Raw genomic sequence first — 26,762 nt, 5'->3', positions numbered from 1 at the left:
GGGGCTTGTCTGCGGCCGCGGCGCCGGCGGTCTGAGCGCTGCGATCGCGACCCGGGCGAGGCTGCTGGGGCGGGGCGCGGACCGCGGGAGCCGCGGAGACTGTGGCCTGGCGCCGAGGTAGGGGGCGGCGGGGCCGGGGCGGGGCCGGGGCCGGGGCGGGAGCCGGAGGGGACGTAGGGAAGAGGGATGGTCGACGAGGCCGCGTCTAACCAGGGCCACCGGGGCCGCGTCGGTGCTCGGGGGGCCGCATCTATAGGAGCCTCCCGGAGCCTGCTTCTGTCTGCGCCGGCAGCCGGGACCGCTTCTACGCGGGCGCTCCGCCATCTGCGTCCCTCCACGGCTCGGGTCTGCGGGACCGCGTTGGTGCCCTGCCCACCACCCACCCCCGCCCCGGCCGTGGGTGGGAGGCCGTGTCTCTGCAGAGTGGGCCCGGACCTGTGCACCCACATGTGCATCGACGCGCAGCGCTCCTCCTACACGGCCGTCCGCCGAGGCTTCCTGAAAAACCTGGGAGAGGCGGCGGGGGGCGGGGTGTGTGAATGGGACAGATGTGGCGGTGGCTTTAGCTACGCAGCCCTCCCCTGGACGGGGCTGGGATGCAGGGGAGAGGTATTGGCTTCAGGGCCTGATAGGCACAGAATTGGCGGCTCCGAGGGTGCACATATGCGCAGGACCTGTGTGTGGTGGTGTTGGAGGTGGGTGTGCGCGTCACGTGGACACGGGAGTGTGCCCGGGTGTGAGGGGAGGGCATGACTGGATGCAATGGTGTGTGAGGGCCGAGCACACGGACGCCGCTGGAGTGCGTCCCGGGCCTCAGGATCGTGCCTGCCTGCGTACATCTGCCTCATGGGCCAGGGAGTCGGAGGATCACACACTTTGTGTCCTTGAGGATGCATGGACCCCACACAGCCCTCGCTTCTTCGTTCAGCAAGTACAGATTGAGCACCTACCGTGTGTCAGACTGTGTCCTAGGCCCACAGACTCTGGGGACCCTTGTATCCTCCTTGGCCTCTCCCCCTCAGTCCCCACATAAGGCAGGGGGATCATTTTAAACCTCCTCTGAGTCATTGCCCTGCTCAAAGCCATCCTCTGGCTTTTGAGACCTCCTGGACTCGGTCCACAAACCCCTCCAAAGCCAAGCCCCGAGTCCCAGCCTGAAAATGGCTCTCTGTCATGCACAGTGAGAACTTCCATCCTCTTCCCCTCTGAAATCCTTACTCAGTGGGCATGAAAGAGCTTACATGCCACCTCCTGCAGAAAGCTGTCCCTTGGGCCAGGCACATTGAATGGCTGGGCCTTCTCATCCAGGTAAACTCTGCTCGCCTGGGTACCTCTCACATGCAGAACCCCACTCCAGGAACATTCGCCTCTTGTTCCCCAGACAGTGTGAGCACTATCCCACCTCAGCCTTTGCAGTTGCTGGTTCCTCTGCCTGAAATGCCCTTCCCAGGTGGGCACACTACTTGCCTCCTCACTTCTTTCAGATTCTACTCAAATCCTACAGGAAGGCCTTTCTGACCACACTATAAATAGTACCCCCCCCAACCCCTCACTCTTGATTCCCTTTACACGGTTGTGTTTTTCTCCATAGCACAGACCACTTGACATATATCAGCTGTTTGTTACAGCCTTTCTTGTTTGTTGCTTCTTGCCCTTACTAGAAATAAAACTGCGTGAAAGCAAGGACTTTGTCTTTGTGGTTCACTGCTCTATCTCCTCAGCACCTACCTAGCACAGTGCCTGGGCATATATGGCAGGTGCTTATTGAATATTTGTTCCATAAATGAGTGACTCTAGATTTGTCTCTCTCTGGTTGCTCCTTACCCTGTAAGGCCCAGTGCGAGGCTAGGTCTCCTCTTCTTCCGCCCTCCAGATTCCAAGTTCCTGGAAGGCCGAGTATTAGAGAATTGTGACCATATTTGCATGTTAGAAATATTCCCTCTAGCAACTGGTGTGGAGGAGGGTGTGGGGTGGGGTCAGGGTATGAGCCTGGAGGTGGGGAGACTGCAGCAGAAGCAGGGGGAAAGAAAAGCCGAGGCCCAAATCCTGACTTTGCAAGGGGTTCAACTTAGTGACCTCACTCAGCAGTGGGGAGATCCAGGAGGGCTCCCAGAGGAGGAGATATCTGAGCTATCCTCCAGCAGCAAAAGAGAGGGAGGTGTGTCCCTGGCAGAAAGCACAGCTTGTGCAAAGGCCTGGCAGCAGAACCGAGTCTGCAGTTTGGGAGGCTGTGAGTGGTGTGGGGCAGCCAGAGCAGAGAGTGGGGCTAGGGAAGCAAGGATGGGCAAAAGGGAGAATGTGGGCTCCTGGGTTTCTCCTGGGTTTCTGGAGAATTGGAAGGATGACAGTACCCACCTCTGTGACAGGCAGAGGAGGAAGAGCAGGCTTGGGGGAAATGCTAAGTTGAATGGGAACCTTGTGAGTGTGAGTGGCCCCAGAACATGGTGGGGAGGATGCAGCTGGCTGGAAAGAATTGAGCTGGAAGTGCAGTCCTGGTGTGGGAGGTGAGGAGGGGCCGAGCTAGAAGGTGATGCCCAGAGATCATCAGCCAAGATGTGCTGAGGGTTGCCATGTCAAATTGGGCACAGAGCCCACCTCAGTGTTTGGGGCCTCTCTGGGGACGATGGGAGGGGGCGTCCTCACAGTAGGCATCCTCGAGCATGACTTGGCACTAGATGCCTGGGCCTCCCTCAAGGAGAACTGAGTCATCCCGGGCGGAGGCAGGAGCTGCAGAGGGTACCTGTTGCCAGGGCTGTCCAGACGCTTGTCAGGAGCATAAACACAGCTCCTATGAGGCAGCCTGGCGATGTCAGGGCCAACTGCCATGTCTGGCCTGGGTGGTTAGACTGCCTCCTTGCAGCCTTCCCTTCTGGCCAGTTTTGGGTGGCCGGGCCATGTCCTCTCTGCCTGGGTGGTAGCTGCTCAACCTGGCCCTGAGAGTCACAGCAACCTTCCAGAACCCAGAGTGAGGTCTGAGTGGTGCCTGAAGTCCCACTAGGGGACGCTTGAACACTTGGACAAGAGCAGGGTCTGCCTGCTTTCTCCTACTCTGGGCCTCCTCTGAGCGGCCCAGGTGAATAGGGTACATCCTGAGGAGGCCAGGGCCCCCAGACACCTGCGGGTCAGGGGCAGAGCCTGAGGCCCCTGGGGCCAGGGTCACAGCTCTCTTTCTTGGTGGCTTCTAGATATAGATACATCCTAGCCCCTTATCACTCAGGCACAAACCACTTCTCTATCCACAATCTCATCTACTTCCTTCTATAGTCCTGGGAGTTGGCAGGATGGCAGCCTCCTCCTGTTTGATTCACATATGGGGAAACTGAGGCTCCAGTAGTTGCAATGACTTTTCCAAGGCAACATGGCCCACGTCTGGGAGGACGGGATGAGGGTAGCTTTTCACAGTGAGAGAGGGCCTGGGTCTGGTCCTTCTTAGCTGCAGGGCTAGCTAGGTTGGTGGAAGGCTCTCCTTACCCATAGAGTCCGTGCCAGGCCATGGGCCTGAGTCCTAGTCTGTCCCTTGGCCCTTTCATTTGCCCATGTAGCCTAGTTTCCTACCTAGTCAGCTTCAACAAAGTCTCAACTGAGGCCTCAGCTTGTGGAGGGCCTTAAGAGACCCTCTGGGTGGCCCTGCCCAGGACACAGAGCCCAGCCGGGTGGATAGGTGACCATGTGGGAAGTTCAGACTTGACCTTCTGAGACCAGGTTTCCATGGTCCCCACGCAGACCCCACCCCCCATTCTGGAGCACACATACACGAAGACCTAAAGGCACCCAGTACACATGAGCGCATTTCTACACCTGTAGACCACACTGAGAGAGTCCTGCCTCTATGCAGATGTGCTGCTGTGTGTGGACTCCTCTGCCCCACATGCACAGACACACACCGTGACCCCAACCCACATCCCTGCTTGCACACATTCTCTCATGTGTGGACACATGCCCTCAGATGGGTAGCCTCCGGTGCTAGGCCCTGCCGCCTGGACGTGAGGATGGAACTTGGGGCCTCCCCACTGCCTCCTGCGCAGACATGCTTAGTCACCTGAATTTGATCCAGGCAGGAGGGAGGGTGGAGGGCCTGACGTCAGCCATCATAGCCGCCTTATGCCTTATGCCGCCCGCACGTCCATCTGGGCCACAGTGTGTCCTAGGCAATTGCAACAACAGCAGCACAACTCTCTTTCATGGGGCTTCCCCAGTGGCAGGCTTAGCCCTGAGCCAGTGTGGGCAGCATTCACACCTTTATGCCTCATGACTACCCAGTGAGATGCAACTGCTATTAGCCCCATTCCATAAATGAGGCAAACTGGGGCGCAGAGGGCCCACACCAGGAAGAGATGAAGCCTGGGCCCTTAACCAGGGAACAGGGCCTCTGGCTGGAACAGAAAGACTTCTGCCTCGACTTACTGTGTGAGCCTGACCCATCCCTGGCCCTGGCTGAGCCTGACTTTCCCATCTGAGAAAAGAGAAGGAAGGGAAGCCAAGGATGGTGACTTTATGGGATAACTACCTCAGGGAAATCATATGCAAATTGTATGGGCGGGGCCACCAGTGGCCTCTGCCTGTCTGGAGACTGCAGCCCAGAGAGCTGGAGCTCCTGACACTGATTCGTACCCTACCATGGACTGGGGCCCCAGGCTTGTTGGGGTCGCCTTGTGAGGCTGCTTTCCCATGCCAATTGGGGACAGCACTATAATGATCACTATGGCAACGACTCATTCACACAACATGTATTGAGCTCCTACCATGTATGAGGTACTGCTGCAAACACCAATGATCTTGTGGAGGCAAGGCAGACAAGAGCCCTAATCTATGGATTTTATATTCTAGGAGAAGGAAAGGGGGCTATGGGTGAGGGTGAAGGGTGGCAGTGTGGCCCATCTACAGGGAGCAGTGGGATGGGCTGGCAGGCTTGGAAGGCTCCCTTCAGCCTTAGCGTCATCCTTCCTGCAAATGGTCTGGTTCCTAAAGCCTCCCTGATATTTCAAATGCATTCACTGTCCCTCCCTCATCTCTTCTAGGGAGGACTCCTTGATGCTTCAGCTCTATTCACCTTCCTCATCTCCTTTAGAGAGGCCTTCTTGATGCTCTAGCCCTACTTGCCTCCCTTACCTCCTCCAGGGAGGTCTCCCTGATGTTCCAGGCCTACTCATTCTTTCACTTCCTCCAGGGAGACCTCCTTGAGGCTCTAGGCTCACCAAGTGCTCTCCCATCCCCCCCCTCCACTGCCGTATTCCTCTAGGTCCAGCCTTCTTTCCTGTTGCCAGTCTGGATTTCCTTCCCCCTTCCTTTCTGCATGTCAACATCAGCTCTACTACCTCTAGGTTTCCACTCATTCAACACACTGTGTGCCAAGCACAGGGGTTCTGGATGACAACCTTGCCCACTATCTATCTCCAAGCCTTGTGGTGGCCCTAGGGAATCTGAGAAGGTCCTGTATCTGTGGTATAGACGGAGAGACTGAGGCTCAGAGTCAGGAAAGGAGCCTGCCTTGGGCCCCACAGTAGGATGACAGGTAGGATTGGAGCCCAGCCCAGGATCCTCTGTGGCCAGTGGGCTCCAGTGAGCCCTACCTCCTGGATATGTGTCAAAGCAAGGTGATAGGGGAACAAGGGCTATGTTCTTAAAGTCATTGTGTGGGTACAGAGGAAGTGAGCACCAGCCAGGAAGGGCAGAGGGTCAGGAGTCCACTCACTTCCTTTTCCTGAAATGACACTAAATCTGAGCCGGGAAGAAGGAATGGCATCAGGCTGGGTTGGAGCCAGTGCTCAGCCTGAGTGTCAGGGGTTCAGCCCAGGGTTGTGGTTGAAGGTGAGGGCTGGGGCTGGGGTTGGAGATTGGTGTGGGGTTCAAGCTAGTCTCAGTCCTTAGCCTGGGGCCTGGTTTGGGACTCAGAATGTAACAGGGTCAGGATGGGTGTAAGGCCAGGCCATGGAGAACATCTCAGCCTAAGCAGCTATGACAAATATTTTGGACACACAAATAAACTGGAAGGAAAAAACAGGAAAAATAAGGAGTGACCTTTTAGTTTAGTGGAGTTTCTCTTGACAGCCACCAAAGCAGCAGCCCCTCTGCTAATGGACCCTGTCCTAGGCTGCAGGCTTTGCTGAGGCAGGAAAGGGAGTAATGGGAGATGGCAAACTTGCTCTGTGGTCTTGGAGAGGCCTTTGTGGAGGAGGTGAGTGACTGGTTGGTGTATCAGGGAGGTCTTTGCATGACCTGTCAGCTCAGCTTCCAGGCAGCAGCATTGGAATGCTCTGCAGTCAAGGGTGGGGCTGGTGAGTCACTGGGCTGTCTGCTGGATGGGGCCTGAGCTGACCCTGGACTTTGTTTCTCCCAGTGCTGCTGGGCCTCCGGGATTCTGCACATGTCTGTCCTGACTCTAGAACATCAGCTTCTCCCTGCTTCCCTGTGAAGCCAGGAAGGCAGACGTGACTATACCTATTTTACAGATGGGGATACTGAGGTCTGGAGGGCTGCTCTGCAGCAAAGCCAGATGAGTTTTTGGAATTCCTTTAGTTAGTAGGGATGCTGGCAACTCAGGCAGAAGGAACAGGTAGGGCAAAGCCATGAAGGTAGGGCAAAACCTTTAGGTTATGGCTGCAGTGAGAGAAGGGCCTAGAAATCTGACCTCCATACTCCAGGGCCAGGATTGAAGCCTTCTCTTTCCTCTCTTCTCAGGTTCTCAATAAGGCTGCACAGAGGAGCCCCCTAACTGTGGCAATGGAGGGGGGCCCAGCAGTCTGCTGCCAGGACCCCCGGGCAGACTTGGTGGAGCGAGTGGCAGCCATTGATGTGGCCCACCTAGAGGAGGCAGGTGGTGGCCCAGAGCCTGCCAGAAATGGTGTGGACCCTCTGCCAAGGACCAGAGCTGCCTCCGTGATCCCTGGTGGTGCTTCAAGAACTCCCCTAGTCCGGCCCAGCCTCTCAGCTAGGAAGTTCTCCCTGCAAGAGCGGCCAGCAGGAAGCTGCCTGGAGGCCCAGGGTGGGCCTTACGCCACTGGGCCTGCCAGCCACATCTCCCCACGGGCCTGGCGGAGGCCCACCATTGAGTCTCACCATGTGGCCATCTCAGATGCAGAGGTTGGTGGGGCAGAGCGAGGGGGTCCTCATGAGCTCGTCAGTAGTCCTCAGTGGAGATGCTTTTCTGTTCTGGCCCTTGCCACACAGCTGCCTAGCCTTTGCTTGGCATACCCCCCAGAACTAAGGAACTTGCTCCCTCACAACAAGGCTCTTCCCACCAGGGGTACTCCATCTGAGCCCAGCACTGCCTCCTGTGAGTCCCACCATTCCTACCCTTAGGCCAGACCTCAGAAAGAGGCCCCTCTCTTGTCCCCTAAGAAGTCCTCTTAGAGATTTGAGGATAGATAGTGTGCCTACCCTCCCCATCAGTCTAACCTAGCTTTAGCCCCCACTTCTAATCCTGCTTCTTAGAGTCTCCTCTGACTCAGAAGCTGCCAGTATGCTTCCAGCTTCTGTTCTTGCTTCTGTTCCTCTGGCTCACTGTCTCTGTCCTTGCCACTTAGATCTGAAAGTGAATCCTAGTACCAAGCAAGCAATCTCCCAATTGCAGAGGCTAAGGGCTTTTTATGCCTGAGCCAGGGCTCTGGTCTCCTGTCCCTAAAGCTCTCCTCATCTTTCTTGTCCATACAGCCAAGACCTTGCATTTAGCTGCTTCTAGAACTACTTGCTCACATGTTTCTCACAGATTTAGGTCTCCCAGACGCCAGGATTCAGGCAAGAATCTGCATTTTTCCTTCACCACTTCCTGGGGTTCTTAACAGCCATGGCTCACCATTCATATTTGCAAAACCAGTATCAAAGGCCTTTAGTCACTTTTGGTGGCATGGACATCACCAGGTTTCCCCATCCAGACTTAAAAGGTTGATGAGATGTGGGGTCTGAGAGTCAGGGGCCCAGAGCCGAGATTGGACCCTGCACAGGCTCCTGAGGTGGGATCAATATTGCCTCTGGATCAAGCTTTACCTGATGCTCCTCCCTTTCTCCCCTCCCCCTGCCCCCAGGACTGTGTGCAGCTGAACCAGTACAAGCTACAGAGTGAGATTGGCAAGGTAGGACCAGGACGGGCAGTGCAGGCTTTTCTCATGAGGACTCGTGGAGGCGGCCTGTCAGGACCCTCTGCTTGGCTGTTCCTTCTCCACTGGGAATGTGAGGCAGAGCCAGAAAGGCCCCAGCCTAGAAGTGAAGAAAGTTTTGTCCTCTAGGAAATACCCAGGGAGGGGTGGGAAATGATTCCCCATTCCTGCTTCCTTAGTTTCTGATGGAAAGCAAAGAGGGACTGAGGGAGCATACAGCTGTGTTGAGGCAGGCAGAGGAAGGTACCAGGGCACAGGAGTTCTCTCCCTGTCTGCCAGAAATGTATGCCTGCTAGTGGCCAGCTGGGGGGGTGGGGGATGGGCTCTGGGGGGAAGGGGCTCCCCATCCCCTGAGCCAGTACTGGGGGAGGCTGCCCTGTCCAGGTGGGGCTGACCAGTGCCTATTTCCAGGGTGCCTACGGTGTGGTGAGGCTGGCCTACAACGAAAGTGAAGACAGGCACTATGTGAGTCTGGGGATGGGAGGGAGGTGTTGCCCCAGCCAGGCCCAAAAGCCTGGAGGTAGGCAGTGGCTGTGCTGGGAAGATAGGACAAGGCTACCTCTAGAGGGAGTGTGCTCCTGTCCCTAAGGGTATGCTTAGTTAAAGGAGTAAGCTTCTTGACCCTGAAAATATGCAAGCAGAGGCCAGACCCCTCTGAGGGAAGAGCTCCAGAAAGGCTTGTTGGGGTAATAGGGGTAAGGCCTTAGACATGTCCTTCCTAAACCAGCTTAACCAGCTTTCCTAAACCAGCTTAACCAGCTTTCCTAAACCAGCTTAACTTAGACATGGCCTTCCTAAACCAGCTTAACCACGCACCTGAGCCATACCTTCAGTTCTGGTGGCAGTCACCCAGTGTTCCTTTCTGGACCTTCATCCATATGTAACCAGCCTTTTCTAGCTCCTGGTGCCTGCACACAAGTGACATTTCTGCCCCTCCCTCCTCAGGCAATGAAAGTTCTTTCCAAAAAGAAGTTACTGAAGCAGTATGGCTTTCCACGTATGTATATGTTGGGTCCTGTGCTTGGGAGCTCCTTGCCTGGGGGCAGAGGAAGAGGGGACCTTGGCCCCTAGCTAGTTTTTGTTAGGACTGGGGGTAGAGGTGGGGACACCATGAGCAGAGACCTGGTGGTGGGAATGTGCTTGGTGGGTTGGGGCCAAGACCATGGTCTTACTACAGGATTCTTGCTTGAGGCTGGCTGTGGGGCCATGGTGAGGCTAGGCCTCCTGCAGCAGGGGCCTAACTCACCTTCGTGGTCACAGGTCGCCCTCCCCCCAGAGGGTCCCAAGCCACCTCAGGAGGATCAGCCAAGCAGCTACTGCCTCTTGAGCGCGTGTACCAGGAGATTGCCATACTGAAGAAGCTGGACCATGTGAATGTGGTCAAGTTGATTGAGGTAGGAAACAATGAATGGGTGGGAACTTGGCCCAAGTCCTGTGCTCGGAGACACTTGGTACAGAACTACGGTTCCCACTGGAGGAGTGCATGAAGCTAGGGTCTCCAAAGATAGCGCTAGACCTAGGGTAGGGGCCATAAGGAGGCTTCAGGGGTCAGTTTACGCTGGTCTGGGATGTTCTCAAGGTCTCAGTGAGGGTTAGGGGCTGCCTAGAATCAAGAAATGAGCCTCTCATCATGGCAGGAGGGGAAAAGAGCTGGATGTCACTTGGTGGGCCAGGGTTGAGGGTCAGTGGTTGTTGAGGCCTCATCTGTCCAGTGCCTGCACAGTTCCTGCTCCATTGTCTGGGGTCACTGCATATTGGGAGTCCTGGGGCTAGTGGATACAAGGAAGTCTGGGACCCCCAACCCATGCCTCCCCAACCCCTACTCCCATATCTGTTCCCTTTGACTAGGTTTTGGATGACCCAGCTGAGGACAATCTCTATTTGGGTAAGTAACCTAGCTCATTCCCAAAGCAGCTTACCTAAGGTCAATCTAAGGGCTCCCCAGGGATACACATGACCTTCAGATGGGCTGTGTGAACATGTTCTCAAGCCCTGGATGCCCCTGCCCATTCCTGCCAATTCCGGCTTAGAATATCCAGTTAGATTCAATAAATATTCCCAAGCCCCCACTCCATTAATCAGAGAGACAGTGGATCAGGTACATGTAGGAAGCAGGCTATGTGATGTGGGTTCCCAGACCCTGTCTGATAGTTCTGTGCCTCAGTTTCCTCACCTGTAAAACGGGGATTATATATGTACCTCATAGGGCTGATATGATAAATGAGTCATTGTATACAAGATTGTTGTTAATGTAGTTATTGTTTTAGTTCATGGTGCCTAATTCATGGCTGGGTTTAGAGGCCCTGAAATGGGGCAGAAAAACCACTGGCTTAGAAATTAAGGCCAAGGCTTTAGTCTTCACTCCCTGTCCTACCTGCCTGTCTGCTATGACCTTTAGGAAAATTCCTGCCTCATCTCCAAGGCTCCCACCTCCTTCCCAGCAAAGGAACCCATGCTGAATCAGATGAGGCAGATCCATAGGTAGAACCAACCACTCTTACCCATTCACTTCCTCTGAGACCTTGGGACCCTTGTCCCATCCCTCCCTCAGGTATGCTTGGATGCCTGACCCTCTCCTGCCTTCCAGAACAGGGAGGGACCTTGGCATCACTTGCTTTGCCAGCCTGGCTGTACCTTACTTACTTTTTCTTTTCTTTTCTTTCAGTGTTTGACCTCCTGAGAAAGGGGTGAGTTCCCCTTCCCAATCAGGCAGGCCAAGTCTAATCCAGGCCTTCTTTTCCCTCGCTGTGTCCCTAGTCCCAGGGTTAGTTGCTCTAGGAGAAAGCAGAGGCCAAAGCCCTGTGGGGAGCTCTGGTCTGGGGGAAAACGAGAGACCAAGAGGAAAATTCTTTGAAGTCTGGTGGGGGTCAGTAAGGCTGGGACATTCAGGAAGTCCTTTGAAAGGGGGTGGGTTTTGAGCCAGGCTTTGAAGAACTGGAAAGATTATGAGGGAGGAGAGGTAGAAGAAAGGAGGGTTTCTCAAGCAAATTTGTAGAGATGGAGCTAACTCTTATGTGGGTTCAAATCACAGAGTTCTCGCAGCTTTATAAGTTTGTGTGTTGGGTGGGTGGGACTCTATTCGCTGCCATTTACAAGAGGGGAAGCTGAGGTTCAGAGTGGGTAAGTGGTTTATCTAATGTCTAATTAGGTTCTAATTCATGTCTGCCCTATTTGGCCCTCCCAGGATTATTGCAAAACACAGACATGGGGTAATGGGCACAGGCCTGGGTGGACCAGAGACCCTAACTGTTGAGACCTTGAATACAGGCTGTAGCCGGTAATTTGTCTCTCTGCAGGGAGTGGGGGTGCTAAGAGTAGCATCCCTTTAAGATTCAGAGGCTTTCAAATGTTTTTGACCTTCATTTAACTTAAGAAATACCAGTTTTACGTTACCATCCATACCTGTAACTGAAACCAAAGTTGTACAAAACAGTACATAGCTTCATTAAATATGATATACTCTGATAAATTCTAGTTCATTTTTAAAAAAAAGCATTAGCCAACCAGTAAATTGATTTCATGACTCTCTATTAGGTCTAAACCTACAGTTTGAAAAACACTGCTCTAAATGCCACCTTTGCAATTAAGTACTTAGAAGGAATACCAGGCCAATCAGAAATTAAGATCAAGCTAATTTGAAATTATAATGATTGTAAAGAGATATTTGAGTCTGTGTGTGTTTTGTTTCATTATATAAACACTCATTATATGAGTGTTTCATTATATGAGCTAATGACGGGTTCTGGGGAGCAGTTGGAGGGCTCCTGGGAAGTCCTGAGGGACCTAAATGGCCCAGCCCCTATCCCCTTCACCAGTCTGCTTTATTCCTTCTGATTGAGCTGAACACTGCTCCTCCCCACCTTCCTGTAGGCCGGTCATGGAGGTTCCCAGTGACAAACCCTTCCCGGAGGAGCAAGCTCGTCTCTACCTGCGGGACATCATCCTGGGCCTTGAGTACTGTGAGTGAGGGGCTGCTTGCCCCCTGGTCCAGGGGACGGGGGAGTGGGGGGGGTGGGGGCACACCAGAAGGGGTGGAGCCCAGGCTGAGCTCGCTCTTAGCAGTTCCTGTCTGTTAGCACCATCTACCAATCATTTTTGTTCTGTCATGGGTACTGTGGGTGAGGGAGGGTGTGTTTACTGTGAGAGCCCTAAGGTGATAAAAGCTCAGGAAGAAGAATGTTAGGTTAACCTCTATCACTCATTCATTTACTTCACTCACTTCATTCATATATAAGTACCTACTAAGTGACAGCTGCAGGCAAGGAGGTGACAAAGACCCAGATGTGAATTCAGGGATCTCACAGCCTAGTAGGAGGAATAGGAACCCAAGCAGGCAGAAATAGAGCAGTGCCTACTAAGGTTGGGGAGGCACAGGGCTGTCAGAGCACTGAGGGGAGGCCTCCTGGAGGAGGCTACTTGTGACCAGGGTCCTAAAGGATAAGTAGGAGTTCACTGGCCAGGCTTGATGGATGGATGGGAGAAAGTATGCCAAGCAGAGAGAACTGCATAGCAGCGGCATAGAGGAAACTGGGCATGTCCCATTTGAGAATGGGGAGAAGTAAAATCCAGTTGAAGCATGAGGCAGAGGGTAGTGAAACACCATTCTGGAAAGCTCTATTCAAGGTACACCATGAGGGCTGGTGGTACCTACACGAGGACTTTCCTGATTTTATCCCATCAGCATTGTAAACCACTGAGGGATTTGAGAAGGGAGGGCATGATAGGATTTACATCTTAGCTCTTTCTGACAGCTGTGTGGTGGCTGAATAAAGGGCAAGAGGTGGCCAGCCGGTTAGGATGGAGGCTTTTTTTTTTTTTTTCTACAACCCAAGTGACAGATGGTAAGGTCTGGATTAGGATAGTGGCAGTGGGGAAGAGATATGAAGGAGGTGAGTGGGGGCAGCACTGGATGACTGACTTGTCATGGGGAGGGGATGGCCCTCAGGCACCTGGGTTTCTGGCCTGATTTGGGGAACAGGAATGATGCCCATCTCTCTAGCTTGGTTTATCAAGAACATATTCTCTCCCTGGGTGAACAGAGTGAGGACCTAGCTGAGTTGACAGGAACCAGGATTGTCTTTATCTCATTTGAGCCACTTCAGGGCCCTCCAAATAATACTCTCTTTGCATATTATGGGGAAACTGAGGCACACAGAGAAGAGGGCTTTGCAGAAAGTCCCTATCAAGGGTCTAGACTTATGGGAAAGGGGCATTTACCCTGGGTGTGACAAGTGGCACCCACAATCCTGTACCAGGTTGGCTTCCACCCCTTCCTGTCCTGGGCCCTCCTCTTCAGCTAAGGGTCTGTTGTCTACTATCCTCTGTTCTCTACTCACGCCAAAGTAAGCTAACCCCATCTTGCTTTTGGGTAAAGCCTTATCAAGACCCAGCTAATCATGGTGAAGGGCTTCCCAGAGCCCATTAGTCAGAACCAGGGGCTGGACAGGCAGATGAATGGAAGTACCAGGCACTGAAGAGCTTCCTTGTGATTCTGGTTGTCAAAAGGGAGGAGGGCCAAGGCTGCTTGGGGAAGGCTCTGTGGTCAGAGAGCCCAGGCCTGATTCTTATAGGTGGGGCAAGCACAGCAATGCAGGTATGAGAAGCAGTCAGATCTGAAATGTGTCTCAGAAGTTGAGCCCATAGGACTTGCTGATGAACAGAATGTGGGTTCTGAAAGAGAGAGGAGTTGAGGATGATCCTGAGGTTTTTGGCCTGATAATGTGCCATTAACCAAATAAGGAAAGACCAGAGGAGGAGCAGGGGTCTTCTGTTCTGTTTGGTGGTGGTGGTGGTGGGTTATGTTGGTGGTGGGTTATATTCAGAAATCAAGTTCTGAATTAGACGTGTTACTAAGAAATATTGAGATGTCTACTGGATAGCCACATGGATAAAGAACCCAAGTTCAGGGGAGAGGCAAGGGCTTGAGATAAGAATTTGGGACCGCTTTCCATGGTCAAATACACAGTGCCTTGAGCCTCTGCACTCTAATGGGTATGTGTCAAATCTCTTGTGTACCCCAGGCACATAGGAGGCAGTCACTATAGGACCACTGGTTTGGTTGTTATTGTGTGACACTCGCTATTCATTCCCTCTGCCCTTAGCCTTCCTGTCCTCTGCCTCTCCTCTCCTACCCTTTCCATCTTCCCTCCTCTCCAGCTTCGTGGGATCTGCTGGTCCAGGGGAAAGTATATGCTGAGTGGGGAACCCCTAAGTGGGTAGCTGTGGGGTAGAGTCAGTGCCTTCTCTTAGCTGGGACATCTCTGGCCATCTCAGCCTGAGATGCCCATCTTTTCCTGACAGTCCTAGACTCGGGAAGTAAGGTAAGCCCTCAGCCTACTGGAGAAGGCTGATCCTTACCACAGCCATGTCATCCCAGCAGTCCCAAGGCCTGGAATGCCCTTTCTTGCTGAAACTTCTTTAGCTCAGAGTCCCTAAGCCTAAGGCAGTATTTCTGCAGGATACCTCACTGTTCCACCCTGAGTCCAAGTAGAAGAACATCTCTGACCAGGCTGGGTGGGAGAAGAGACTGGGGAAACCTTTTGACAGGCTTTGAGACTGCAGATAACATGAGAGAGGGCCAGAGATGGTCTATGGAGAGCCTCCCTTCCCGATTTCCTCTGATGGCCCCCTTCAGCAACAGAGAGCACTGCATTTGGAGTCCAAAGACTCCTAAGAGTCTAGTCCTGGCTTTGCTTCTAACAGCCTGGGCTGGCCTTGGTGTCTGCTGCATAGTGGAGCAGAGGGCCCTAAAGTCCTCTTTCAAGGTCCTCCTGAGATGAGTGTGTACGTGGGCTGGGATGGCCCATTCCTTCTTACCTAGAGTTTGAGCTGGCCAGGTGAGGGTGGGATGGGGGGGGTGTGCTCCCAGCAGTTGTCCCCCAGACCAGCACTCATGCTGCCTCTCTCTGTAGTGCATTGCCAGAAGATCATCCACCGAGATATCAAGCCGTCTAACCTGCTCCTGGGAGATGATGGGCACGTGAAGATTGCCGACTTTGGCGTTAGCAACCAGTTTGAGGGGAACGATGCTCAGCTGTCCAGTACAGCCGGGACTCCAGCATTCATGGCACCTGAAGCCATTTCTGATTCCGGCCAGAGCTTCAGTGGGAAGGTGGCTTCTAGGACCTAGGCTGAGTTGGGGCTTGGGTCGAGGGGAGGGATAGCTTGCAGTGGGGACTCCTTTCCAACCTGAGGGTGTCAGGGTCCTTGGGTCTCAGGAGTGAACACTGAACACAGTCCTCTCCTTCCTGTTTGCCTCTTCCTGGAGTCCTGAAAAACTCCCCAACTTTGACCTCCTCTCATTTTCCAGCAGAATGGCCCCTGGCCTCCCCTGCAAATATCTTCTGCCAGCTGCTCTGTGCTGAGTCCTGAGCTAGCCCCACTCCCTGTCCTTCTGGAGATGGTGAAAAGAGCAGGAGAACTCATGTTTAGGAAGAAGTTGGAGGTTCCCCTGAGACTTTTGGAGATGGCAGGGTTCGAATTAGGCCTTGAAGAATGGGAAGATTTGAGTATGAGGTGGAGTCCAGGAAAGGTGCAAGAGCACTGAGGGGCACAGGGAAGGGGGCACGATGGGTCTTGGGCAGAGTTTAGAAGGCCTGAGGGTTTGTGGCTCCTCCTAACTGACAGACGTGGTGAGCAAAGCTTTCTGAGCAGACGGCTGCAAGGCAGTGTGTTCCCCTGAGCACACATGCCTTCTCTCACCTGGGGAGTCCTGGCTACCCCACTGTGCCCCTGCCAAGGAACCAATGGTCAAGAGGCATTCGGACATGTGTGTGGATGTGGAGCTCAAGAGAGGGGTCAGGGACGTAGAGATTTTGGTTAAGAACTTCTAATTTTGGTATAATTCCAAATTTGCCCAGAATTGCAAGGATAATACAAAAAAAAACTCCCTTGTATCTTTTTACGCAGATTCACCAATTGTTGACATTTTGTCCTGTTTACCCTTATCACTAAATATTTTAGCAGATATTTTCTAAGAATGAGGACATTCTCTTACATAACCTCAGTATGATTATCAAAGTTAGAAAATCTATCATTGATACAAGACTATTATCTCATCGACCTTATTCACATTTTATCAGTTGTGTGGATACTGTTGTTCTTTAATGCCCCCCCCCCTTTTATTTTTGGCCCAAGACCTGATCCAGGGGTTAGAGTATTCAATGGTCACATCTCTCTGGGGTCCTTTAATCTGGAAGATTTCCTCAGTCTTTCTTTGTCTATTCTGACCTTGACATTTTTGAAGAGAACAGTTTGGTTACTTTGTAGAATGATGTCATTTTACATTTGTCTGGTGTTCCCTGGTTGGATTCAGATGAGGTGTCTGTGGCAGGAATATGTTAGGTAGACATTTGAGAATCATTCACATATGAGAGGAAGTGGAAACCAGGAGAAGAGAGGGGTTGCAGAAGGAGAAAATGTAGAGAGGGCACATGTTAGAACCCAGGACATGGGGGAGCTGTGAGGAGCCGTGGAGCTGACTGAGGGCCAGGGCCTTGGTATGGGCAGGAGCTATTTCTAGTGTCAGAAAGCAGGTGGATGGTGGCTACTCCAGTGGATTATCAGGAAAAGGGATGACAAACTGGTTTAGTGAGTCTAAGTTTAATACACACCATGTTTTCGGCACCGTGGGTACGGCAAATGTGACCCTGTAGGGGAAGGTAGTTTTGCACCTGTTGAGTTAAATCTGGTTTGGGTCTGTTCCGAGGGGACTTAGAATCCCTGAGAGGTAGGGGTCCTGTTCTGGTTGACCCTGTCTCTAGTGCTCAGCACAGGGTCAGGTATAGAACAAGTACCTGGGAGTATTTGTTGAGTAAATACATGACTGAGGAAGGAGTTTCCCAGTGTACCCTCTCCCATAGCCCACGTGAGCAAAGGGTGTTGGTTCTTTTCAGGGGACTGATATTACCTGTCTTTTCCTAGGCCTTGGATGTATGGGCCACCGGGGTCACGTTATACTGCTTTGTCTATGGAAAGGTGAGTGTTGGGTGGGCTGGCAAAGCTGGGCAGGCCTACACCCTTGGCACCACAGTCAGGGCCTCACTGTACCAAGATGAATGACAGCTGCAGGCCCTGCCTTCATGTCCTAAAGTAAAGTGACTTTTGAAAGGGCCCACCTGGCTCAGAGAAGACTGAGGGAAAAAGAGGCTTTTTTCTGTTTCTCCTGAGCCTTGGGAGGAGATTCATGTGAAGAAGTTCCAGGACAGCAGACATCCCAGTGGGAGGTGTAGACGGTGGTGTTGCCCTCTCTTCACCAGAGCACGCCCTGTCCTTCTGGCCCTTGATGCCATCCATTCTTTCATTCCTTCACACATTGAGTGACTCATTCATTCATTCATTCTACAAATTGTCCTTGAGTTTTGCTCTGGGTAAGCCTGGGCCTTGAGAACACTCAACACTTGGCCGAAATCCATGTCCCCAGGAGGAACCACTCTAGTGATGGCACTGAGAGGCAGGAGGGAATCTCAGTGAACATGGTTTGTAGACTCTAAGTCCTGGGAACGGAGGCCTTTCTGCAGGTGGCTGGAAGGCCAGTGGGTATACTGAGCCTCATTTGTTCCCTCAATGATTCATTTGTTCCCTCAGTGTTTGTTGAGCACCTACTATGTGCCAGGCCCTAAACAAGTTTGACAAGGTATCTCCCATCTATCAAGGAGCCCAGAGCTGCCCCTACTTCTGACTGCACTAAGAAATGGGATCAGTCCCCCAGGGCAAGTTGAGGCTCTGGGCCTGCATCCTTTGTCTGCTTCTCCACCCAACAGTGCCCATTCATCGATGATTACATCCTGGCCCTGCATAGGAAGATCAAGAATGAGGCCGTGGTGTTTCCTGAGGAGTGAGTTGCCCATCGAGGGGGCTCCTGCCCACCCCCAGGGAGGCGTGTCTGACTTGTAGCAGAGCATTTGCCCTTTGAAGGCCCCACCCCAGCCTGCAGATCTGGAGGTGGGGGTGCTGTTTCCTGGGAGAGGCACCTGAGCAGATGAAGGGGTGGGACTGTAGAGCAAGGTCTCAGAGATACCTGATTGGATTCCATTGTACAAATGGAACTCTGAGGCCAGGAGTTGGGCAGGAATGACCCCAGGTCACACATTCACACTGCTCCTTCTCTAAAGGCTTCTGTGGGGTTAATGGCATCAACTTTACACGGACTAGGGAACCATGTAGGGTACCCTACACCCACATGGGGTAGGAGGACTTCAGGATACCAGTGTGCTTCCCCATATCATAGATGGAAAAGTGGAGGCTCCAGAGGAGAGTTATCAGAGGATCTGGGATTTGAAGCCACTCCATCCTCCCTGTCCCTTCACTTGTGACTGAGATCTCTGAGCTCAGAGGACTATTTGGAGAGGTGTCCCTGCTCATCTGTGGTTCTTCTGATTATGATATTGGCGATCATGGCTCCTTACTTTTCAGGGTCCTTCTGCCATCTGATCAAAGTGCCTGGGCAAGTCAAAAACCATCCTGGGTGTTGTCCTCGATGGCTCTTACTGCCTTGTGCCCACTCCCCATCTGGTCCCCAAGCCCTGTTGACTCTACCTCGTATAGATCTCTTGACTCCATTGCCACCTGTGCCCCTAAGTGGTTCTGTCCTCAGCCTTGTCTTTGGTCTCCCTGCTGCCACCCTCCTTCCAGTGTGGCCACCACAATCAGGCCAGGGTGACCCTGATAAAGCAGAACATACCTCACCATATCTCTTGCTGAAAGTTTTTCCATGGCTTCCCAAAGCCCCCATGAAGAAGCCCTTTCCTGGCTCTGCCATTCGAGGACCTCTGGAATTTGCCACCTCATCCCACACAGCACTAGCTAACTAGATTCCATCCCTTTCCTATAATTGCCTCTCTCTGTACCTTTCCTCCTGCTGTACCCCATGCCAGAGGTCTCTTCCTCCCAGCCCAGGAGTTGTAAAAGGGATTAAGTACAACAGCAGAGGGATCCAAGGTCAACAGTCCCAAGAGTGAGTTCCTTCTCTGCAGGCTTAGACAATGGGCTTCCCAAAAATGTTGGTAGCAGAGAAGCCTGGAGTTTGGGCAGAAACAGTCAGGGTAATGTGGGGTTGAGAGTCCTGCTCCTCCTTCCCCTGGTCTCATCCCTGCCCTCACTCTTCTGAATAGCAATGTGTCAACCCACTAACCTCTCTGGGCCTCAGTTTCCTCCTCTGTCAAATGAGAATCTTTCTCTCCCAGGCAGAGGAGAGGATAAGATGGCGAGTATGGTAAAGGCTCCTAGTGTCCCATAAAATGACTCTTCTCACAGTGTCCTCACCATCTCTGCCCCCCAGGGGGTGTCTAGTACCCCCTAGAACTGCATTTGTGTTTGTGGTGACTGCCTCCTGAGGGAGATGGCTTTACTTCCTATTCGGGAAAAAAGGATAATCCATCTACTTGTTCTGAAACTCTACCCTTCTGCCTTGGTACCTTGGGGTATCCCTCTTGCTCCTGAAGAAATGAGGGTTGGATGTGTCTCTGCCCTGACCTGTACTATTCAGGGAATCCTAGAGCAGGTGGGATGGAGGTGGGCAGAAAAGAATCTTCACTAACTATCTCATCTTTCCCCCCTTGTAGGCCAGAGGTCAGTGAGGAGCTCAAGGACCTAATCCTGAAGATGCTAGACAAAAATCCTGAAACAAGAATTGGGGTGCCAGACATCAAGGTTGGGGAACCAGAGGTCTTGGGCTGGGCTGGTCTTGGACACAGCAAAGAGGCCTCAGTTTCTCCTCCTAGAGAGCTCTACACCAAAATATATTGGGTTTAGATTTGGGGTTTGTGGGCTGTGGATCCCCTCCAGGTGATTGCTGGTAGAATGCCCATGGTCCTTTGCTGACGGGGTGTCTGTCTGTCTGACCTCTCCCTGCCCTCCCAACTCCACAGGTGCACCCCTGGGTGACCAAAGGTGGGGAGGAGCCCCTTCCCTCGGAGGAGGAGCACTGCAGTGTGGTGGAGGTGACGGAAGAGGAGGTGAAGAATTCAATCAAGCTCATCCCCAGCTGGACTACAGTGGTAAGGGGGTGAGGGGGAGAAGGCTCCCTTGTCCTAGGAGGGCCTGAGGAGGGCATTGCTCCTGCCCGAGACATGCTCTACTGGGCCCTGATGGTTGGCTGGCCCTGATGCTGATCTGCCAAAGTCCTACTGGAGGGCAGTGGGGTTTGAAAGAGATCCGGTTATTCAGCCTCGTGCTAGGGAGACCTGGAGGCTTGGTGAGGAGAGTGAATGATTTAAAGCAATATACTGCCCTCACCAAGTGTCAGCATTCACCACACTGCAAAAAGCATTTTCTTCCCTCCCTCCTTCCTTCCATCCCTCCTCCTCTCTGCCCTCCTCCCTCCTTCCTTCCCTCCCTGTTTCTAGGCACAGCACAAAGTGCCGAGGACATGACAGTGAGAAAGCCTATAAAGCCTGGGGGCTTCTGAATTAGAGAGGTCGCCTGAGCCCCTGGATCTCATTCATGTGCTTCCTCCACTCTCACAGTTTAGTCTTTCTCATCTGCCATGTTAACTGTTGGAAGTTACTCATGTAGCACCTAATGGCCACTTGGCGCTTGGGGGGAACACTGAGAACCATGGCCTGCCCTGCACTGAGGTCTATCACAGCAAGTTGGGGTCATCACAGGGCAAAGAGAGAGCTGGTACCTGTGCCCTGCATGACATGAGCTCTGTGCATGTCAGCCCTCCCTACCGGGTCCAGGCCCAGCTAGAGCCAGGTGGCCAAAGTCCTGCTCATTCCTATGATCTGTGGAGCTCCGGGGCTCTAGAAGGCCCCTGGAGCCAGGCAGCTTCTGTAGGGTCTCTACTACTACTTCCTTGGTCTTGGCCACCCTTGTCTCTCTCCTTCACCACTGAGATAGCCTCCCAAGTTGTCCCCTGCTTCCACCCTGACCCCCACTGCTGCTCAGTTCAGTGGGCAAGGGGTCCTGGTGACTCATCAGGTCACTTGCCAGCTGAGACCCTACTCACTTAGGCCTCCTTGTCACTCAGAGTAAGAGCTACAGCCTTGACTACCCGGGAGGACCTAGCACAGACTGCCTACCTCCCACCTCCATCTCCCCACTGACCTTACCTCTCTCCTCCCCTCCCTCTATTTGCTCAGCTCTAACCATATGCCACATGAGCTGCCACTCCAGAACCTTCTTTTCTGGGGGGTGCCCCTGCCCAGATACCTGCAGGGCCCACTTCTTCACTCCCTTTGGGCCCTTTCTCCAAGGTCACTTGAGTGAGAAGTGAGCCTTCCCTGGCCCCTTATCTAAAATTCCCACCTCCACTTTGTCATACCGTATCCTTCTGCCCTGTTTTATTTTTTTCTCTTTAGCCCTCACCACTAACTAGCATATGTTTTACCGATTTGTCTTCTTTACTGCATGTCCCCCCAACTAGAACCTAAGCTCCATGAAGGCAAGAATTTTTGCCTCAGCGTGGCTGGCACCTGTGCCTTGAATGATAGTGTCTGGCAAAGGGTAGGAGCTCCATAAATAGTTATTGGTTGAATGAATGAACAAACAAATGACTAAAAGGACAACTAGGGCAGCCCGGGTGGCTCAGCGGTTTGGCGCCGCCTTCAGCTCAGGGCCCAATCCTGGAGACCCGGGATCAAGTCCCACACTGGGCTCCCTGCATGGAGCCTGCTTCTCCCTTTGCCTATGTCTCTGCCTCTGTGTGTGTGTGTGTGTGTGTGTGTGTGTGTGTCTGTGTGTGTGTCTCATGAATAAATATTTTATAAATCAATCAATCAATCAATCAATGGACAACTGAATGCACCCCCATAGTAGGCATGTGTGTGTAGGCAGGGACCTAGAAGTGTTCTTGCTGCAGAAGAAGGGAGATAGTTAGAGAACCAGGGTGCAGCAGCCTCTCTCTGTCCAGGCATCTCCCCTGGGCCACATGCTGCTTCCTCTCTGCTCCTCCTGCCACAGCCTCTGTTCTGCTCCATCCTTCCCACCTTAGCTCTAAGGCATTCCCTGATTACACTCCCCATATCCTCAGGGAAAAGTCCCTGCTCTTAGTCTGTCATTCCAGGCCCTTTATAGTCTGCTCCTGGCCTTGGGGCGCCCCCAGGCACAATTGTGCGAAGCACCTCACCATTCCTAGAATTCACCCTTAACCTTCACCCCTTGTGCTCTTGCCATTTCCTCCACCCAGTATACTCTTCCTTTCTCTGTTGGCTGGAAGGGAACCTCAGCAGAGCCCACCCAGGAGATGTACCCTTATGGAGTCAGTGTGGAGGCTGCCAGTGTGTCTGGGAGCCTGAGGTCTTGTGTTCCTCACTCTGATCTGTCCTCTCCAGATCCTGGTTAAGTCCATGCTGAGAAAGCGTTCCTTTGGGAATCCATTTGAACCTCAAGCTCGGAAGGAAGAGCGATCTATGTCTGCTCCAGGAAACTTACTGTCGTAAGTACCGATGGGCTGAGGCCTGCAGGGTGCTCCCTGGGGTGGGGTGAGGGCTGTGTGTATCCCTGTGACTCTCACTGTCACTGGGCTGTACAGGCTGAGCCTGGGGCCCAGGGACACAGCCAGATCTCAGGGGAGGGCCCCGTTTGTACCTCTGTTCTCAGGGCACCACAGCTAGGTCGAGGTGTGTAGGCATCATGTCTGCTTCTTGTAGAAAGTTGCCTGTCTGTGGAAGGAGGGGCGCTTCTGCTGACTCTTCCTGGCCTGGGGGAGTGTTAGCTTTCCTGAGTAATCCATGCTACCTTCAGCTGTGGCTGAGGCATATGCTCAGTTATCACTTTGTACATGCTTGTCCAGTGAGTAAGTATGGACAGGCTGGCTGATAGGGCCAGGGAAAAGGAACTCCCATTGGCCAAAAGCTCCCTACTGCGAACCACGCATGTGCATTCACCACCCCCTAGGAGAGGCCAGAAGAGCAGCTCCCCAAACCTCTGTCAGCCTCGTCCTCAGCTTTTCCACCTGCTCCCTTTAAAATAAAAGTCAGTTTGGGTTGCCAACAAGGCCTGTTGGAGTTTGTGCACAGACCTGCAAAGGGAAAATTGTGAGGGAGTCCTGGACCAGAAGGTAGTCCTTGGACAGTGGTTGCCTTCCTCTGGCCGGTGAAGGGTTCTACAGAGGGGAGACACTGTGCACCCCGCACCCTGCCCCCATCCTCTGCCCCTCCACCTGCTGTGTGGAGAAGGCTTGCTCCCTAGAGAGGTGAGTGCCAGTTTTTCAGGTACCTGAGCCTCTCCTTCTGGGGAAGGAGTAACATGACATGTGCTGTGTGGTGGGGGGCAGACCTTGGTTTCGTGAGAGGCCACCCTTTTGTAAGTGGGCTCTTCAGAAGTGTCAGGTCCCATCATCATGGACAGGCTGGTGTCTGCTCCAGCCAGAGGTTGTTTGCACTCAGGAGGTTCATATACCAACTGCTTGCCCTCCACTTGACAAACCTCCTGGCCCCTGGAGGTTGAGGGGTGGGTCTTTGGAGAGGTCTTGACAGTACTGAACTTATGTTCAGTGAGGTGGCCAGGGTGACGAGAAGGAGTTCCCTGAGCTTCTCTCAGTCTGCAGGCCTTGATGCTGGAATTGGGTTTAGTGTAGGCGACCACATCCTTAGCATCCAAACAGAGCCACTTCCGAGAGTGAAAGAGGAAGCTGTTACTATGGCAGGACAATAGGCATTACGCAGGACGGTGATGATGGACAAACCTGGATGGAGGGTTACTCTCTCAGTGCCTGTGAGTCAGCGCTCCCTAGTGCTGGGACAGGGCACTTGCAGGCTGAAGACACCTAGTCTATGTCTGGCACAGAACTGGGTCCTAAGAATATGGCTGAACAAGGCAATCATTAATCATTGTCCTTTTATGGACATGTTAATGGGGAGAAAGGCTAGTCTGCTCATCTGGACTGTGAGAGGATTGGGCTTAATCCTTTTCAGGTATAAAATTCTATAATTCTGTGTCCTAAGTTTAGTTTTGAAAAGCAGGTTTTACCTCATCATAGAGTCCTAACATTTGTCCTTGATAGATTGTTTTTTATGCTTTGGGATAATTGCTGAAGCCCTACAGTAGAGTTAAATGGGATTGATTTTTTTTTTTTTTTACATCAAAATATATTCACTGGCTATTTTAAAAAGAAAAATCTTAGGGGAATAATCGAATACAAGAATCTATTAAACATGTGACTGAATTCCAAGACTGATAGGTAGACTCTGCCCTGTGAACAAGGCAAAGAAAATACAAAACCAAAGCCCCTCTATCCAGAACGATGGGGGCTGAGCTAGACCAACAGGGAAGGCCTGTGATCTGGCTGCTACTCAAGGATGCAGGGGACTCAGTGGGGTCAGCTGGTGAGCAGCTCTGGAAGCCAGGCTGGGAAGGCTGGACTTCATCTCTAGGCAACAGTGAACCACAGAGGGTTGTGGGCCAAGACTAGGGATAGGGAGACCAGCAAGGGGCACACTGCAGGGGGCAGGGCTGAGGGAAGCTTTGAGACATGGTGAGGGGTGGGGGGAGGGGCATAAGGGGCAGAGGGCAGTGGTTGAGGAATTGCAGAAAGGAATGGCTATGTGTGTGAAAGAGTGTCTTCCTGAGTCCTCGTTCTGACCCCTGAGGTCCCTCTGCCCCTGGTGTCCCCTGAACAGGAAAGACAGGTGTGGTGAAGGGGGCAAGAGCCTGGAGCTCCCCGGCGTCCAAGAAGATGAGGCTGCATCCTGAGCCCCTGCATGCGCCCAGGGCCGCCGACAGCACGCTCATCCCACGCCTCCAAAGGCCCACTGCCCTCATGCCGACAGCCGCCCCTGCGGCAGGGGGCTGAGGACTGTGGCCCCTCTCCCGGCCCTCCTCCTTCTGTCATGCTGCATGACCTCAGCGCACAAGTCCAGAGACAGGATTGGAATGTTCATCATCTGGGGTTTGGGGGGGCAGGGCTCCCGTGAGGCCTTCCTCCTTACCCTGGCTCCCCCTGGTGGGACCCATCCTGTGGGAAAGGGAGGTGCCCATTGTACCTTAGAAACCCTACCCGGCTGGTTGGCAAGGCAGGAGGTAGGAAACCAAGCTCGCAGGTGGAGGCCTGGTTTACCACCACGGCAGATACCTCCCACTGGGGGCCAGGCCGGCCTGGTTCAGTTGCCTCATGCACATGGAGGGCTGTACCGTGCCCACCTCACGGGGGGTCCTGCCAGAGCTCTTGTCTACTAAGAATGCTGATATGGAGGCTCGGAGCCCTCAGGGGGTATTTGTGGGCCTCACTGAGGCAGGGGCCAGCATTAGAGAAGTCAAGATTCCTTTTTTGTTGTCGTTTACTTTTAACATTGTGGCAGGGGCAGGGTGGTGGTGGTATTAAAGGCCTGCTTGGGAACGTCTAAAAAGCCCTCCTACAGCTTTAGGTGGTTCCCAGCACACTAATCATTATTTGGCAGCCAGATGAGGTAGACTAAGTCTCCTTAATTGTTTCACACTCAGCACCATCTGGAGAATGGGTTAAATGAAAGCTCTGGGCAGAGGCCTGAGCCGGGAACACCCACCTTCTTTGCCCACTTTACTCCTTCCCCACGTGGCTCCCCTGTAGAAGAGACACCAGGGGCTGGCCAACCAAGGGCCCTAGACTCACAGGGCTGTGGCCCAGTAGATGCTGAAGTAACTGGAATCCAATCTCTGATCCTACACTGGCCTGCCCATCTGGCCCCAGGAGCCATCCTCACATTCCTACAATGAAGGACAAACTGCCCAGGTTGGAGGCAGCACTGGAAGCGGAACCCTGGTGGGGTGTGCATGCTGGCAAGTGGCCACAGAGAGGTGCACCTCCTGCCACTGCCTCACCCCAAGACAGCTGATATTTGGCCTGCTCGGAGCTGGTGTGCTGGAGCATGTGTGTGGACCTGGCCATGTTGGGGCAGACTTCATCTTCTCCCTGGGATCCATGCCTGGCTGGCTTGGCATTTACTGACCAAATGCTCAAGAGATTGAATCCCAAAGGAAAATAAAGCAGGCCTCAGATACCTCCCCTGAAAACATGGGCCATAAAAGGGATTTCAGTTGCCTTTGTGGGGTTCCTACTGCAGGAAGGCTGGTGCTGAAAAGGAAAGGGAGGCTGGGCTGTAGGAGCATCTGTGTCCTGCTCATCCTTGTGCCTGTGGGTATATGTCGCACCTCCACGCACATGCATATGCGTGTCCATCTGCTGCACACAGCACACCTGCATGTCTTGCACTGGCACATGCATCTGTAATATAGTTTCTATGTGTCTTTAAGTCTATGAACAGAATGTGGCCCATTATCAATGGGCCCACCTTTCTCCCTGGCTCCTTTACACTGAGGCATTGTAACCTAATTAAAAATAATAATTAAAAATAATTAATTATGTAAATAAAAAATAACTCGGTACTGTTTTTAAGAACACTTTTTTAGAGTTCACAGGAAGCTAATCACAGATCCACAAGTTTCCTTGAGCATCTCTACACTGGGGCCTGGAGGGTGGGAGTTACAAGGGGCTACATCAATTGGGCCTGCCCTCCCAGACTTCAAAGGTGGGCCTTGGCTTCATTGCCCATGTCAGAGTCTGGATGGGGTGCTCACCCCATCACTGAGGGTCTTGGTTGGCATTATTGGTTTTTGTATTTTTTTTGGCATTATTGTTTTTGAATGTAGCACAAGTGATGAACAAACTCCGTAAGAGTGTTTTAAAAATTAACTTCCCAGGAAGTGAGTTTAAAAAACAATAAAAGCCCTTTCTTGAGTTAAAAACAAAAA

The 26,762-nt window shown here is 52.8% G+C and overlaps 1 protein-coding gene across 1 annotated transcript; it reads left to right on the top strand.

The window, feature by feature from the left end:
- CAMKK1 (calcium/calmodulin dependent protein kinase kinase 1) lies at positions 1 to 26,762 on the top strand. Its single transcript, XM_038548572.1, has 16 exons — positions 1 to 117; positions 6,679 to 7,080; positions 8,022 to 8,069; positions 8,505 to 8,558; positions 9,039 to 9,090; positions 9,354 to 9,487; positions 9,942 to 9,978; positions 10,759 to 10,780; positions 11,964 to 12,052; positions 15,005 to 15,204; positions 17,016 to 17,069; positions 17,855 to 17,928; positions 19,655 to 19,742; positions 19,961 to 20,089; positions 22,367 to 22,470; positions 24,656 to 26,762. The coding sequence occupies exons 2-16, from the start codon at positions 6,721 to 6,723 to the stop codon at positions 24,726 to 24,728; spliced, it is 1,518 nt and encodes a 505-aa protein (XP_038404500.1). The 5' UTR covers positions 1 to 117; positions 6,679 to 6,720; the 3' UTR covers positions 24,729 to 26,762.

This window comes from Canis lupus, chromosome 9 (genome assembly GCF_011100685.1).
Source record: "Canis lupus familiaris isolate Mischka breed German Shepherd chromosome 9, alternate assembly UU_Cfam_GSD_1.0, whole genome shotgun sequence".
NCBI classification, from domain to species: domain Eukaryota; kingdom Metazoa; phylum Chordata; class Mammalia; order Carnivora; family Canidae; genus Canis; species Canis lupus.
The sequence above is the reverse complement of the archived record's forward strand: the minus strand, read 5'-3'. Positions and strand labels throughout refer to the sequence as shown.